This window comes from Hirundo rustica, chromosome 7, assembly GCF_015227805.2.
Source record: "Hirundo rustica isolate bHirRus1 chromosome 7, bHirRus1.pri.v3, whole genome shotgun sequence".
Classification (NCBI taxonomy): Eukaryota; Metazoa; Chordata; class Aves; order Passeriformes; family Hirundinidae; genus Hirundo; species Hirundo rustica.
The window spans coordinates 30394655-30411339 of NC_053456.1; the positions used below are offsets into that span (position 1 = coordinate 30394655).

Genomic DNA, 16685 nt, shown 5'->3' on the forward strand with positions numbered 1-16685 from the left:
CCCAGAAGCATGACCTTAAAACCAAACAGAAAGGAAAAAAAAAAAAAAAAAAAAAAATAGCTCCCCAACACTAACAAGCAAGCAAAGTACTATTGCCAGTTGGGTCCACAGACCATTTGCCAAACACCACTCAAATGTTAAAGACACTACGGATGGCAAAGTGCTGGAATCAGCAGAATACAGACTGCACTGACTTAGCCCAGTTGTCATTGCAGTTTTGGCACCTGTCTTTTGAAGAACCTCACTCTTCTTCTTGACCCTGTACTGTGTCTTAATATAGCAATGACTTCTACATGGAATGCACCATTTATGAATGCTTGAAGGAAAGTAAGAATGAAAGTATTCAGGAGCCTGACTAATGTGCCACCAGGAATTCTTGCACAACCTGAAAGTTTCTAGCTTTTTTCTGCATTAGTAACTATATGCTGAATGTCTTACAGAGTTTCTCCCTGTTCATTCTGCAGTAAGACTCAAAGAACAAACACCTGACTTTCAAATACATCCTTTTGTCAATAGCCAAAAATTATTAAAAGCATTTAACTCGTTTGTGATTACATAGCTTTACCACACATGTTAGAAATTAAAGGATTTCCCTAATTGATGCTAGCTGTAGGAAGCTAATAACACCTCAATTTAAGGAAATGTTACCTCTTCAATAAATCACCTCTGCAATAGCCTCAAAAACTCATCAGAGCTGGCATGCTGGTTTTCTCCAAAGTTTTTAATATCTGTATTTCTGCTTGAAAACAGAAATGCAGTCTTTATAAACCACACCTATTCAGGCCAAAGAAGAATTTTTTGTTGTTGTTCCAAAACATTATACAGAGAGCTAATTCAAAGAGGAGTCTCTGTATTTGTTGAACAATAGCATAAATTTAAAAAGAATACCCGTATGATCGTGTATTATATTGTGTATGGTTACATAACCTGATGTGCATGCATTTTTTAAGGCATCTGACAGCAAAAGTAACTGGTGATGCCTTTAAAGCAGGCTATACCCCACTGAACCAGGCTGAGCAGCTAACACGTCCAGGAGGGAAAAACAGAGAAGAACAAGGCCACAGCCTCTCTCCCCAGCTGCCATATTGAAGTTCATGCTAAAAAAAAAAAAAAAAAAAAAAAAAACAACCCCACAAACCACAACTCAAAAGCAGAACTATTAACAAGCTAAGGGCTGAAGCCTTCCTGAACGGCCTTGTGGAATCTTCTCCAGACTTCCTCTTACCATCAGACTAACAGAGACTTTGCTCAGTGCCAAAACAAGATACTCCTTTCTCAGGCCTGTCTCTTCTGTCATTTGCTCTTTTCATCTAGGTAATAAGCATAGGACAGCCTGGAAAAGCAGCTTGGGTTTAATTTTAATGATGCCACCCCATAATCAGCGCACAGGGTGCCTACAGGAATGCCACAGGGCACATTTCAAACACATACAAAGGAGAAGTCTTCATGGGGTTTGCAGTTAAGTTGTCAAACTTCTTGTAAAAGGTTATCTGAGATTCTAAACGCACCCAGGTTCAAACAGCCAATATGCACACTGTCAGACAGGGGGTGGTAGGAAATGAACACTCAAGACTTGCCTCATGCTGAAGACTAAGAAGAATGCTCTGCCAATCCATTTACCTCATCATTATACTCTACCCCTGGTATCCACTACCAGTCATTACCAAGTACAAAAAATGGAGCTGATACACCTGTCTCCGATTATTTTTTTTTAAGGAGTATTTCAGGTTCTGAGTGAAGGAATATTAATTTCATAAAAATATACAGCCTTATCATTCTACTGCCTGCACGTACCTTTGTCACTAAGGGACAAATAAGGACCTCTTGGCACAGGCACACATCCTGCAGCACCTATAAACACATAGGGATGGCAGTATCTGTCCCTGGCTGCACTAGATCACAGAATTGTTAGGGCTGGAAGGGACTTCTGGAGCTCGCCCAGTCCAATGCCCCTGCCAAAGCTCGGTCACTCTAGGGCAGGTTACACAGGAATGCATCCAGGTGGATACAGACGCGGAGGAGACAGTGCTGCAAAACTTCCAAGGCAGCACTACGCACCATGCACACTGCCTTTAATAATTAATGCGAGATGACACAGCTTTCGTTTCTCTTGAGAAATATTTTTAGCCATGTGGAAGCGCTATCAAAGCCAGCCTAGCGGCACGCTGCCGGCGCCGGGCCTCGCCAGGGACGGCACCCGGCACAGGCGGGAGGGACCCCCGGGCCAGGGGAAGCCCGAGGGGCTGCTTGGGCCCCGCGCCGCGGTGAGCGGAGCCCCGAGGGGCGCACACGTCCCCCGCCACGCGTGTGCGCTTCCCTCCCGCTCCGAGCCGCGGCCGCGACCCGCCGGCAGCCGAGCCCGCAGCACCCGGGGAGCGGCCGGGATGGACCCGGCACCCCCGGGGTCCCCGCACCTGCCGGGGAAGCGCCCGCCCGGCCCGGCCCCTTCCGCAGGCACCACGCGTGCGAGGGGGAGGCGGCGCTCACATGGCGCCTCCGCATCATCCCCCGCTCCCGCCGCCCCCTCCACACTCACTTCTCCCCGCCGCCGCCTACGGCCACCTCCTTGCCGCCGTGGTTATTGTTGTGGCCGCTGTCGGCGGGGGGCTCGCCGGGAGTCGGCGACGGCGCCTGCGCCCCTTTCCCCGGCTCCTCCAAGGCTCCCTCCGAGCGGGTGCATAGACCTCTCGCCGACGGCAGCGCCGCCGGGCCGCGGCGGGCGGCGGGAGGGCCGGCGCCGAGGGCGGCCAGCGGCGGCGGGAGGCGCCTGGTCGCGGCGGCGGGTCCCGGGGCCGGAGCCCCGCCGCCGGCCGCCCCCGGCGGGCAGAGCAGCAGCAGCTCCCGGAGCAGCGCCGAGCGCCACAGCCGCATCATCCTGCGCCACCGCGCCGACTGCCCGCCGCGCCGCCCGGCCGCGCCTCTCGCGCCGCGCTGCGCCCGCCCCCCGCCGCGCGCCATTGGCCGAACGCGCCTAACTGTCAGGCGCGCGGGGCGCCCATTGGTCGGCGGGGACGTCACTCAGGGCCGCTGCCACGCCCCCGGCGCGGGCCGACTCTCCCCGCGGGGCCGCTGGTGTCGCGCGCGGCCGGTGGGGCGGGAGCAGCAGCGCCCCAAGCGGGCGGAGCCGGAGCGCTGAGGGGGGGCCGGGGCGCCGCCTCCCGCCCTCATTCCTTTCCTCCCTCCTTCCTTTCCTCCCGCCCTCCTTCGCTCCCTCGCTCTGCGACGTGTAAAGGCGTTGGGAGCGGGCTGGGCTGCGGCGGTGTCGGGTTCAGGTTGCCATGGAAATGGCCATTTTTTAAAACTGTATGTTTTTGATTACGAAGCGCACCGCCTCTGCCGTGCCGGCAGGATCACAGAATATGCTGAGGTGGCAGGGACCCACAAGGATCATCGACTCCGACTCCTGGCCCTGCACAGGACTCCCCAAGAACCTCACCCTGTGCTTGAGAGCCTTGTCCGAACACTTCTTGAACTCTTGTCAAGCTGGTGCTGTGGCCACTTCCCTGGGAAGCCTGTTCTATTGCCCGACCATCCTCTGGGTGAAAAACATTCTCCTAATAGCCAATGTAAACCTCTGCTGACACAACTTCAGGCCGTTCCCTCAGTCCTGACAGTGGTCACCAGAGAGAAGAATGCACGGGGCCTGTGTCCGTCACCCAGCAGGCGCCCTAGGAAAGGGCTGAGGGAACAGGAGTCTGTTGGAAATACCTTCAGCAGGAATGGTTATTCCCACATTCTTTGGGTCAAATGCTTCTGGCAAGAAGCAGAGCTACTAAGGGGTTTCCATGTTCTTGCAATAAAAGGGTAACTGCATAGCTCATCACCAAAACTTACAGGGGAGACTGTAAGTCTTGATCAAATGTCTGAAGTTTTTTGTTTTAAAGAAAAATAAACCAAACACAAACCCACAAAAATCAACCACCTGGTTGCTCAAGTGAACTGGGTGCGGCCATTCTTCATGTTCACATCACCAAACATTTTAATCAGAGTGTAGAAATTTTGCTGCTGCTCACCAGTTTGGGAACCACCAACCCATGGTTGTGAAGTCCTAAAGGCAAAAGTGTAGCAGAGAAGAGTAGCAGAAAATAACTGCAGGGCTTCAGTACAAGGTGTAAATGTTGCTCTTTATATACACTTAAGCTTCTGTCACAGCTGTCAGGATACAGCATTTTGGAAGTCACAGATTCTGCAGTTACTTGGTGAAACTTTGCTCACATCACCAACTGCTAAATTTGTCCTAGATGAGTACAAATCTATATTAGCAAATTGTATCCATTATGGGTAACAGTAGAAGAGGAGATTTCTTGTCACCCTACTTCCTCAGTAATGCCAATACGCAAACCAGTTTTTAATTTTTCTCAGTTTAGGAATCTTAATTTTCAGAGCAAAAATGTAAATACTCGTGGAGCTGTGAGTTTATGACTACTAAATTTCCTTATAAACAATTTCCCCATGTATTGAGGTTTATTTCATCTGGTATGTTTATTATGTTTGGCAAGGTGGGGGTGGAAAAGCTGCAATTCTGAGTTTAAATGATCTTGCTGTACGCTTTATTGGAAGTGTTTTGCTCTGAAGGTACTGGCATTTTGCTTTCCACCACCCCCCAGATTGAAAGTTCCAACCGTCTAGGCATAGTAAACTGCTCTTAAAGACCCCCATGACACAGAGAGGGTTCTGTTACCCATTTTTCATGCACTCTGAGATAACTACAAATAGACATGGAGAACAGTCTTGCCTTGTGCTTCTACTTACCTGGCAGCACAATACCCACAGGAGTTCCCTATGCTAATAAATTGTCACAACAGCCATGAGGATTTGGGGAAGAAGATATAAAGGCAGCTGATAATCTATGCCTATAAAATGAGCCTCCACCAAAAAAAAAAAAAAAATTTCTTCCCACTGATCAGGGAAACTTGAAATACCAGTGTGGGATGTGTAATCCTGTGCTGCAGTAACTTCACATACAAAAATGCAAAGTACCTGCAGTTCTCACGGACTTATTATGTTACCTATTACATTTCCTGGAACTAATTTTGGATTTCCATTTGCTAAATCCTTTTTGGCAAGCCAATACTGCCTCTTTTATCCTGCCACCCAATAATAATATTTCTCCTTTTTAAAATTACGTTATGTAAAATATTCTAAAGATAGAAGTCTCTAAAGCACCTTTTCCATTCTTTCTACAGAGTCTGCTGATCTAAGACCAGAGACAGCAAGTGTTGTCTCTTCTAGAATGTACATTTGGTCACTGACTGAACACACAGTTCTGCAGACACTACAACATCCTGAATTTCAGTGCCAAGGTGGTTTGCTGATGTGACAGCTGCAATCTTTTCTAAGCCAGCTGTTTAGCCACAACCTGGTGCAAAAACTTGTCTAATTCATCTCTTATACTGTAGGGCTCCGGAGAAGTGGAAGAATGAAAAATATAATGAGCTGGATCTTTCCTTTTAATGCTCTGGTTTCTGTTCAGAACATTGCAGATAAGGTGGTGGGAAGGAAAAGAGAAAGCTACTACATTCATAAAAATATTTGCCTCTCAAAACAGTACCCCATGATGGACCCGACAGGAACTCTTTAATTTTACTTACTTCCTTTCCCCCCCCTCCTCCACTTTGTATGTTACTGCCTTATTCCTTTATTTAACCTTTTAGCATTGCCTTCACATCAGTCATCTCCCACTGCAGGTATTCTTCATTAAAGCTTTTCTTAAAATTCACCTAAAGAAATTGATCCTCCACTTCTGTCCCTGGAAATTCCCCTGTCTGTGGTTTGGCTCGTGAGGGCAGAAAATGCAAGTTGCTCTGTGTGTGGGACTACAAATACATAGCTTGGGAACAATGCAAAATGATAAATATACTTTCAGGTCCAGAAAGTTCAAGGCCAATAGTGACTCACTCGCTATTCTGAGAACTTTTGCTGCATAATTCAGGCCATCACTCCTTGCTCCTACTATGACTAAGCCTGAGACATTTCACCCACTGATTCTCTCCTCTCCTCCCACTACCACAGGTATACCAGAGAGTCTTAATCTAAAGACACTTTTTTTTTTTTTTTTTAAATTTAAAATAAGCCATAAGAAATCTAGTTAAAATAGCATCAAACCCACAACCATTTGCTTGGGAAAAGCATTATACATTAAACCTGTTAAACTGACACTGATTTTTATATTGATCCAGATGTGAGACTAGGCTTTCCCATATCCAAGTGAAACCCCCTTTAGACTTCTCCTTTGAACAGAGTGATATTACTGGTCTCTTTGGAAAGAGAAGACACGCCATCTGCTCTGCCATTCTGTGTTTCACACAGTATCCCAAGAGAAACAGAAAATTACAAAATGGTTTCCACACAGAGCAAAGAAATTTGAAATTAAAATTCCCCATAGCTTTTATTTTGAATTGGTTACACAACCAGCAGTAACCATAAGCCAAATATTCTCTTTTTAATTTCCACAACTATACATGTTCTTTTGTAAGATAAAAATTATTAGAATTTAAGACAACAAGGTTCTTCAGGAAAGAAAAAAAAAGGATCTTTTAAATAGGCATTATTTTTAAGTATTTCCCTTAAATTGCATTGTAGCAAAATATTCCTAGTATAGCTCTCTAAAAATAATCCATATTTCAGAGGTTTTCCTTTCTAAAAGGGGCATAGCAGCATTAATCTCCTAGGAGAAAAGGCTCTGAAAAGCAGGTGGAAAGAGGTCTTCCCAGTTCAAGCACATACAGTGATAAAAGCTTTCAGGAAGGTTAAATCCTCCCATCAGATCAGCAGGGCAGATCTCAGATAAGCAGCAGAAATTAAGGATTATCTTGACTACGACATGAACTGTTTACTTTGCTATTTTAAATGGATATGTTGGCTCCGTTTCATTTGTTGTGGAGTAATGCTTTCCAAAAGAGAACTAAGGACCAGAGACTACTATTATCTATTCAAGTATTTCTACCCATTCCAGTAGCAGTTCCTAAGAATACTCTTCTCTTTTGTGAGGCTAACTTGCTGCACCTTTGGGTAACATTTTTATATTGATTCAAAGGAAAGGTGCTCAGTCACAAGAAACATTCCCCAGTGGATTGTACAGAGGACACAGAACAGCTTTTTCTGAGCATAGAAGCATAACCAGTAAATAGTTACTATTTAATCTAATAAAATGAATGTTCAAATGTTTGGGCATTGTAGCTCAGAAATTCAACAAGGAGGAAAACATTCAGAGGATTTATTTAACCAGAAAGTAATAGTTGAGGGAGTGACCTCGAGTGACAAGCAATAAAAATAAAATCAAAAATGCCCTCTCTGCATAGCGCATCGATGAGTCAGTAGCTCAGTTCATATCACTCACATTCCAGGCAAACAGAGGCAGTGAGGAATTAATTCAAAGGGAAGAGTATTTGGAGGATTTTCCGAGATAGACATGAAAAAAGACTACAAGGGCCTGGGACATTCCTAGCGTGGTTAACAGACAGCATATGATGTGTTCTAGCATATATAACAACAGCAAGCAAATCACAGAAGTAGAGTTATTGAGGATGACCTGCAAAGACTGGAACAATTTTTTCCTATTACTCTATTTGTTAACCTTTCATCTTGATTGGTGAGACAGCACCATCATTCCTCGTGCTCACTGTCAGTCATGGCATTTTTCAGATGTGATATTCTTCACACATCAGAACGTACACTTTCAGAAGCTAACAGAGAAGCATTCCTTGCTGCACCTAGCACACTGCATATTATTTGTACTACAGTATACCCAAATCATACCATTACATACCCCATGCGTTCCACCCACAGTCACATTCAATGACATCTCTTATACTGCAGTCTTGATATTACAGGAGGCCAGGGAGCAGGAGCATATTTGGATCTTCTGTTTGTATTCCCAGTCCTCAAATATTAGCCATGGTAACCTTGTGCAAGCAAAAAGAAACAAGAGACAACATCATCCAGCTCCCCCATCACATGCCTGAGCTGAGCATTCATGAGGGAGCTCAGGGGAGCCCATGGGCTCATGTGCTACTCATGAGAACAGACATGGAAAATTGGTGCCAGCATTTGGAGGAGGTCAGAGCACTTGGCTGACCACAAGCTGGCTTGTCATGTACAAAGCTCCACTGGGCAGTCACTGCCTGACCATTAACACCTTAGTTATTAGGCCTCTAAAGGGCCCTAAGGAAAGATGGGGAGGGACTTTTGACAAGGGAATGCAGTACCAGGACAAGGGGAACGGCTTCAAACTGACAGAGAGCGGGTTTAGATTAAATATTAGGAAGAAATTCTTCATTTGTGAGGCTGATGAAGCCCTGGCACAGGTTGCCCAGAGAAGCTGTGGCTGCCACATCCCTGAAGGTGTTCAAGGCCAAGTTAGATGGCGCTTGGAAGAGCCTGGTCTAGTGAAAAATGGCCCTCTCCATGGAAGAGGTTTGGAATGAGATGATCTTTAAGGTTCCTTCCAACCCAAACCCATTCCATGATCTGTATGTGCCACCTCAGCTCGGAAGTGATGGAAAAGCCAGCTTGTGCTGCATCCTCCCCTTCTCCTAAGCTGGTTGCTTTCAGCTCTGAATTTCAGCACATTAAAAAGACACTTGGAGAGGTGCGAGCTTTCAGGACAAAGCATAGAAGTGCATCCCATTAAACTGTCCCATGAAGAAAAAGCCCTGGTTTTATCCTTTCACAAATACCTGTGGCTCTGTAGAAGCTTAAGCTTGACAAAACATCCAGTCTTAAGAGGAGGGCTTCCCATCCTGCAGAGAAACAAAACAAGGTAAAATGAATCAAGCAAAACAAGCAGTCAGACTGTAATGGAAACTGTCTCATCATTAGTAGTAGTCCAAATAGTTTAAAAATCTTCCACTTCCCTAAAAGGCTCCACTGGAGTACATAGAAACCACTCTGATTGGGGACAGGGTATAATGCCAACACCAACAAAATCCCACTACCTCTGAAATGGTAAACTAATCAGCAAAACCACATGCTTTTTTCTGCCCTGATATTCTTGGCACCCTCTCATTTCTGTAACTGCACTGAGAGTAGAGGAAGGTACACTTCAGGTGATTGACTCCTCAGCCTTCCTTTGCAACTGCTGTGAGTTGCCAGTCTCCTTCCAAGCTGCATGAATGTCTAAGTCTCCTGTTTACTTAAAAACAAAACATCCCATAAAGACTAATGAAAAAACAGAAAAGTTTTTTAGTTCTTGAAGGATGTAACCTTGAAAGATCTCCCTCCTCCACCCACATCTAATTGTCTCTTTATCAACATGTAACTTTCTTAGGGAGGTGAAAGGGAGAAAGACCAGCAGCACTTCCAATAGCACATGGTGTACCACCACACTCCAAGGGTATTTAATGTTTAGCCAAGGACTTTTGAACAGTTCCACAACAGTAGGCTAGGGGACTGAAGATCTGCAAAACATAATGCCAAGATTTAAAAGCAGAGCGATCAAGGTTATAAAATAGCCTGCATTAAGTACCTGTTTTTGCTAATAACTAGTCTGCTGCTTAAACACATGTATGTTCATCCTAAATTCCAGGAAGAAAAACATTCAAAAATTTTGTATGGTATTTTTGGTGCATTTGAAACACCTATGCAAGCCAAAGATTTGTACTTTTGGTAATGTTAACTGCTGTCACAGAACTTCTTCACATCATCTTTAACTGCTCCACAATGCTCCATCTTTTTAGACAGGGTGTGAAACAACTCTCACTGAAGTCAGGAGATGACAGGAAAACATACAAGAAACTCTACCTTTTAAATAGTATTTTTAGCCTTCAGCATACTTTTCATAGCAGTATTAGACCAAATTATTTGGGTTTTTACCTCAACTGACTGGGTTGTGATGTGGAAATCAGAGCTCTGGTGGCAACATCATTCCCACGCACATGCCATGGCTTGTCACTCCCTCACAGTTGTCCTGAGACAGCTATTGAACTGGGTCACACTGTAAAACAGAAGTGAAACAAGCTGGGTTACAAATTGGCAGGTCATTACTCTCTGCTTTGAGAAAGAGGAGTTTCACATGATAAGACTGAAACGTCTCTTGAGGTGCTTTAAATTAACATGCTGTAGAAGGGCTCAAAGGAAGAGCAGTAGCCAAGAAATGCTGATAGTTTTGTTTCTCTCTGTACACTTGGCCTTGCACCACAGGAAAGGGATGTTGTCAGATAACAGGCTTCACAGCCTTCCTGCCACAGACAATTTTTAAATGATGACCACTTGCTTGGATATTTGGAATATTTAGATAAAGTTTTGTCTGAATCTGTTGATCTGATTGATCAACAAACGGAGCTTTGGAAAATTAGATACCCCTATAATAAGGCATAAAGCCAAACCAGTTGCCTATCTGAATAATATGATTATATTGATTTTAGGAAATATAAATTCTGGACTTACTAGGACTTCTCTTATTCTGCCATATACTTGCACAAAAGGTAACCTTGTAATACCCTACACTAATCACCCAAGACATAATGTTCTCTAATTTAAGAACAAATCTAGTAGGCCCTACTGTGGTCCATTCAATAGGAATTTTTGTTTTGTCTTCAGGCTGTTTGCTATACGTGCTGTGTTTGACTAAAGTCTTACTGGATACTTGAGGCTAGGCTCTGCTAAAACAGTCAGAGAACAGTGGCATAGTTCAGCAAGCCAGCTGTAGTGGGGAGGATATTTTCTGCTAAAAATACTTTAAGAAAACAAATAAAAAGTGAACTATACTGAGTATTTTGGGCCAGAAGGCACGTAGAACAGATACATGTAATTATTCATGTATTTATGGTTAGGAAAACATCATCCAGCCACCTTTCTGTTTCCTCTCCAGCTTTGACTTACTCTATCATGACTGCAGCAGTTACAAACTCTCAAGACAGGAAGACACGTGCCCTATTAGTCATATTTCATCAAGAAGTTACATTTGTTTCAGTTTTCGCACTTTCATTATGAGTATTTTCATGCAATTCTCCTACCCAGTTTATCTCACCTTGCACATTTCTGCAAGTTTTTCTTCTGGTTATCTACCTTTTAAATTGTATTTCTGTCTTATGATTGATATATTCGAATAGGGAAAGCATAATCTAAAAGGAAAAAAAATAGCCTAAATAGTGACTCATTTTGTTCTGCTTTGCTTGTTAGTTACATTGTTTGATATGTCAACATGCTTTCTTAACAGTAAAGGTGAAATTCAGGGTTGAAAAAGCACAAGCAGTAGAATGTATTTGCCCTTTTATACAGAAGTATGATTGAAGAGAAAGGTAACAGCGTAGCAGGGCTTACTGAACCTGCCTTGGTGTAAAGCCAAATAAATTCCACCCTTTGACATAAGAAGTAATTCTTAAACTACCAGTAATTGTTAATGATTGCTAGAACTGGAACTAATCAATCAAACCACATGCTAGTGAGTAATAATCTTCTAGAAACATCCTGAATATACAGATTATACCCTTTATTTAACAGATAAGAGGGAAAAGGTTAATTTACATCTCAGTACTAATTTGAGTAACAAGAACCATTAACTTATGAAGGTAATGAGCTGAAACATCCACCAGCTCAGTCCAATGACCCTGTACTTCAGGACAAGCAGAAGGATCTGTGTGATGGAATGGTGCTGATCACTTCTGGATGCGCGGCACACTCCACCTGAATGGCATTCAGTCTGGCTCAGGATAAGTGCTCGTATGGAAAAAGAAAATCATGAGGAACAGTGCTCTTCCCACATAGTAGTTCTGAAAAAAGGCTGGCAGCCTTTTTTTAATCCCCATATAGATTGCGCAGAATTGGTTCCAAAGCTGCCAAATAAACATTACAAGGAGGAGAAAAAGAACGAGCACCTTTAATAGCATTACAGCTGTGCTTTCCTGCCAGCTTATTTCTGTTTCTTGCATACTTCTCATGTCTAGGCCAAATTTATTCGCACACTGAGACTTCCATCTTAAAAAACTGGAAGAATGTCATATGCATGAGATGACTGCAGAAGCAGTACAGTCACCAGGTGGCTGTCACCCAGACAGACAGTCACAAACCAGTCTCGAAGCGGAGTACTGCTGAAACTCCATTTTGGGAATGCTGTGCTCCACAGAGAACAGCAGCGGAGCAGACTGGCTTCAGCCCGTCCGCAGCAGGACAGAGCTGCTTTCTCCAAACCTCTGTTACCTCCTGGTGCTCTCCGTTCAAGGGCATGAGTAAGAGGCAGCTGTGCCATGAAGTTACAGGTGTAACCTTTGCGTGCCTATTTCAGAGTTCACGTAGAAAGTCAGCTGCGTCTTCCAGCCACAACCTGAACTGCCTAACCTTCAATTCTCAGAGGCTTCCAGATCAGAGCTGCAAGTGGATGCAGAAGATTATTCCCAAAAGGTCTGGCAGTCTGTTACACATTACCTCGAAGCAGAGTGGGCAGAAGGATGTCAGGGCACTCTCTCTGGAGCAGAAAGGGATCTCCTGGGAACAGTCAGTCCACTGGGTCACACCTGCCTGTGTGCAAAGGCCATGCCATGGCCCAAGAGAGGTCATTTGTATAAATGCCTTCCTCACAGGTGTCACAAGGCTGTCCACGGAAGGCACTAACAGCTCAGTGCTTGAAATGCTTTAGAATTGGGCTGCATGAGAAAAAAAAGATTCTTAACTGCTTCACTTCTCCTTCCTAAAGAATTACATGCTTTTTTAACCCTATGATAACAGGATTACAAGACAAGAAAAGCGATGAGGAATGATGCTACAGGTAATCATGAGGTAAGCATTCTTAACAAAGCTAATTAGTTTGGGATTTATGAAAAGAAAAAAAAGAATTAAAAAATACTCTAAGTTCCATAAGTGATCCTATAGAGATGAACTATGCCACATTCCACTAAATAAAATCCAGAACTCTGAGTGCAGGCTTACACATGCAAGCAGCCATTTAAACAGGTGTTTTTTACCAAGAAAATAATCTGTTTATTATCATAGTTGTAAGCCTTTTTGATTTTTTAACTCCTATTAGCGCAGCAGATTGAACACACCTTTGCATCTTGTGAATCCTCAGCAGAATTGGCTATAGCACAGTATGTTGTAGGGCACTGCCAATCTGTCCAGCATTTGTGTGACACGAGGCAGCACACGGGAGCAGGGCTCCTGGCACAGCCACCAGCACTGCCTGCTGCCCTGAACAGTGGGAAGAGGGGAATTTGGAGCTCCCTGAACAGTGGGAACAGGGGCATTTGGAGCTGGTGTCATGAGCAAGTCAGAACAGAAGCTGTTTAACAAACAAGGCAAGCTTATCATTTTTATAATTGTCCTTTAGAGGTAAACCTTAAAGTCACTGCTCTGAGAACAAAACCAGGGAGTGGGGGAAAAAAAAAAAAAAAAAAGACAAAACAACTTCTAAAAGCCTTTTCTGCCATGAGGAAGTTCATCTTTGATGAAACCTGGAGGAACAGATGTTACTGAGTTCCCAGGCAAGTAAAATCTGGAAACAAATGAACACTGTTATCCAGGAAATAGAAGTGATGGGAAGCAGCTGTGACCTGGAGCCTGCTGGCTCTCCCTGGCAAGTTCTGTGGCTGTTGCCCATCCCTGGAAAAAGGAGCTTCAGTGTCCCTTTAATTCCCTTTACACTGTCAGGGACAACCCCGTGGAGGCTGGCTGTTCCAGCCCCACCAGCATGCTTGAAGATTAGTTTAGGGAAAGTGTGGATGTTGTCCTAATCCTGTGTTGAAGCCATGATGGATTTCGAGCCCTGTGTTACACAACAGGATCCCTCCTCTGACTCAGTGGAAAGGATTTCCTGGATGCCCAGGGCGGTGTGGATCAGACACAGGGAGGATATGCAAGGGAGGAGGCGTGCTGCTCAGTCACTCAGTCACAGCAGAGCTGTGACCTATCCGAGCACTTGAAATAAGAGTTGCTGGCACATCTCCACACTTCTGGGCAGCCTTCCCGTGTGCAGGACTGACACACTCACTGTGAACCCACGCAGATATTCAGATATTCGTCTCTAGACCCTAGAGATTAAAACAGACATGTGCAAGGCTTCCCCTCCGTGTTGTGAGGTGTGCACAGCCAAGGCCTGTGTACCTGGGTAGCATTCCCAGCTCACAGAAACATCCTCCCCAGCTGCTGCTGGAAGGAGCTGCCATGATCACTCTCGCCTCACAGCCTGGCTGGCAGCCCTCAGCACTTCCAAGGAGTTGAAGATAAATGAAGCCAGGGCTTTCAGCAACCTGATAGTGCCACAGCTGCACAAAGCAGGCTTTTCCTGCCCTGACAAAGGTGTGGGATAAAAGAGGCCACAATATCATAGCCACAGTATTATATAAATATTTACACAAATGCAGTGTCTTCCGTCTGGAAAGCATTTGCAATAATATGGGTAGGGTGTTTAACTGCTTGCATCTTTTAGTATACTAAATCATCCCAGGAGCTCTTACACAGGGCAGGTGGAAGAGATCCTTTTTGTTTATCTGCAGGTGAATCCTGCCCCTACCCCTCTGCAGTCATTTCAATACTCAAGCTGTGCCAGAGGACTGAGAGGACTACCAGGAGTCAAGAGCTTCATCAGCTGATTTGGGATATGCAGACGACAGCAGCCACGGCACTGAAGAGACTGCACGACAGTAACAAAGAAAGCATGAGTTATCTTCAGGGAGCTGCGCAGTGGTCTCCAGCTGGCTCCAGGCCCCAGCTCAGAAGGTCACACAGCTGACATATCATCCTGTGAGTCACCCCCTGATACAGCCTGTGTCCAGAATAACTCATGTGATTTGGCAGCACGGAGGGAAGTTCCTTCTCCTTGCTTGCTGCCCCAGAGTCAGTGTTGCCCTACAGAACACATGAGACAGTAAAGCCACCAAAAGACAGATGGCAACTTGACCAGCTTGTTAGTCATCATCACCTCCTTGAGTGGCAGCACCAGACAAGATTCATAGCACAAACGCCACTTACAAGCTACCTAGATGATGTATCAGCACAGCCAAAATACATCTACCTACATAAAAAATAAGGCTTTGCAGCCCAGGTCAACTAATTGACCTCCATTCTTTGAAGTCTCTACTTAAATAACAGAATTTCTTCAGATCTTAGCCAAGCTGAAACAACAGACATCTTCACAAAACACCGAGACAGATACCTGGTCTCCACAGCTCTGAGGAGTAAGGCCCTTCACGTAATACAGGTTTCATCCAGGGTCTGCACTGCTACATCCTCTGAGTTTACTCCCTAAGCAGAGACTTGACTGGCACCCTGATAGCACGAGGATACAGCAGTGTCACCCCATCAAACAGGTGCTCAGTCAAAACCACACCCATCAAGTAAATGTGAAAACTACAGTACCAGACTAAAGCTAGGTCTGAGTTCCCTGAATATTGGCTAAATTTAAAAATTTTAAAAAACAAAAAAACCAAAAACACATACACCAGAGGGAATACATGGTGTTTCAAGAGAAGGACATGGAACCTACTAATGAAAGCACAAAGTGTGGCGAGGCAGGACACCCCGGCATGCCATGTGTGACTCCATCCCTTCCAGGCAAGCCCTGCCAGTAATCCTAGAGGAACAAATGCCATGTCTGGAAGGAAAACTGCCTTCCTGGAGTGTGCAACAGCACCCAGCATGTAATTTGTCAATGTAATGACAATGAAAGGATTATGTTAATAGGCAGGTAGCTGTAATGAGAACCGTATATCTTTCCAGAAGCAAGAAGGGATGGTCATGGTGGTTGAGCTGTCTGTTGACTGTATAGACAAGTGTTAGAGATGGGTGCTCAAACATACTGCCCTTCACAAAGGGCAGAGCAATAGCCTTACGGATTTTTTCTGTTAGGGTGAGGTGTTGTTTTTTCCACAGCATTAGGTTCTGGTGACCACCACCTTGAGAGAAGCTGGGATTTTTCTTCTCTAGTGAAAGAAAATGCATCATACAAGTCAACATTTAGCTGTCGTCCTGTAGTGCTGAACAAAGTGCTGCAAACTGCCAAGGCTGCTCCAGACCCAACAACAGCAAAGCCTCAGATGAACCCATGAGTCAAATACAAGTGTGAAACAACACATCTGTGTGACTGTCCACTTCAAAAAGCTACACTGTGCTTTTAGGGATAGGCACCAGGTAGGGAAAAGTGGCGAGGGAAAGCACAGGTCAGAAAAAAAGATGCTCAAGAATACTTCTCTAGATGCTGCAGTACTTTCAAAGGCAAAGACGAGACTTTTAGCCAAGAAGGGTTTTAAACAGAAGAGCTTATACCTGTTTCCTGAACTGGATGCTAAAGTTACTCATTAGCAATATGAATTCAGGCATAGGGCTGTTTGTTTGGGGCAGGAATGTATATTTGTTTTTTATTTCCCCAGAAGCAAGTAGCTTACATCTGAGGGATATCAATTATTAACTCCAGCCTGAGATGAAAGTGTACAAGTTTAACTTCCCTAAGAGACAAGTACCTCCCTGTGTTTCCAGATCTGACATGTTCTGGTGTGCCTTGCTCCCACACAGGAGGTAAAATACCACATTACAGTTTCTCCCCCAGGAGAAAGGACCCTGCACTAAATGCTGATGGGGACATGGGAGAGATTGATTTAATTTAAATTCAATTTTTTTACAGTGCTAATAGAAAAAATGTAAAAAAAAAAAAAAAAATTGCTCCTAATTACCATTAAGCCTTAGGTTTTGCTAAAATCTGTCAAAAGTTTTTGACAAGGTGCCATGTTCCTGCACCTGCACTCAGTAGATGATGTTTC

General features: G+C 44.5%; 1 protein-coding gene and 2 long non-coding RNA genes across 4 annotated transcripts in view; 1 reads left to right on the forward strand and 2 right to left on the reverse strand.

Moving 5' to 3' along the window:
• The window catches only part of GLS (glutaminase), a 63554-nt gene extending 60629 nt beyond the window's left edge, over window positions 1-2925 (reverse strand). Inside the window, exon 1 of one of the 2 annotated variants that reach the window (XM_040070522.2) lies at window positions 2537-2925. In XM_040070522.2, coding sequence (XP_039926456.1) covers window positions 2537-2874 — 338 coding nt within the window. In that variant the 5' untranslated portion in view covers window positions 2875-2925. The remainder of the gene's footprint in view (window positions 1-2536) is intronic. The other variant, XM_040070523.2, reaches the window with a different exon arrangement.
• Window positions 2926-7207: 4282 nt separating this feature from the next.
• On the reverse strand, window positions 7208-9937 carry LOC120755121 (uncharacterized). Its single transcript, XR_005701636.1, has 3 exons — window positions 9814-9937; window positions 8679-8741; window positions 7208-7904 (listed from the first exon to the last, which is right to left on the reverse strand). It is a non-coding gene; the product is annotated as an uncharacterized LOC120755121 (long non-coding RNA).
• Window positions 9938-12527: 2590 nt separating this feature from the next.
• On the forward strand, window positions 12528-16373 carry LOC120755122 (uncharacterized). Its single transcript, XR_005701637.2, has 3 exons — window positions 12528-12714; window positions 14427-14673; window positions 15802-16373. It is a non-coding gene; the product is annotated as an uncharacterized LOC120755122 (long non-coding RNA).
• The last annotated feature ends 312 nt before the right edge of the window (window positions 16374-16685 follow it).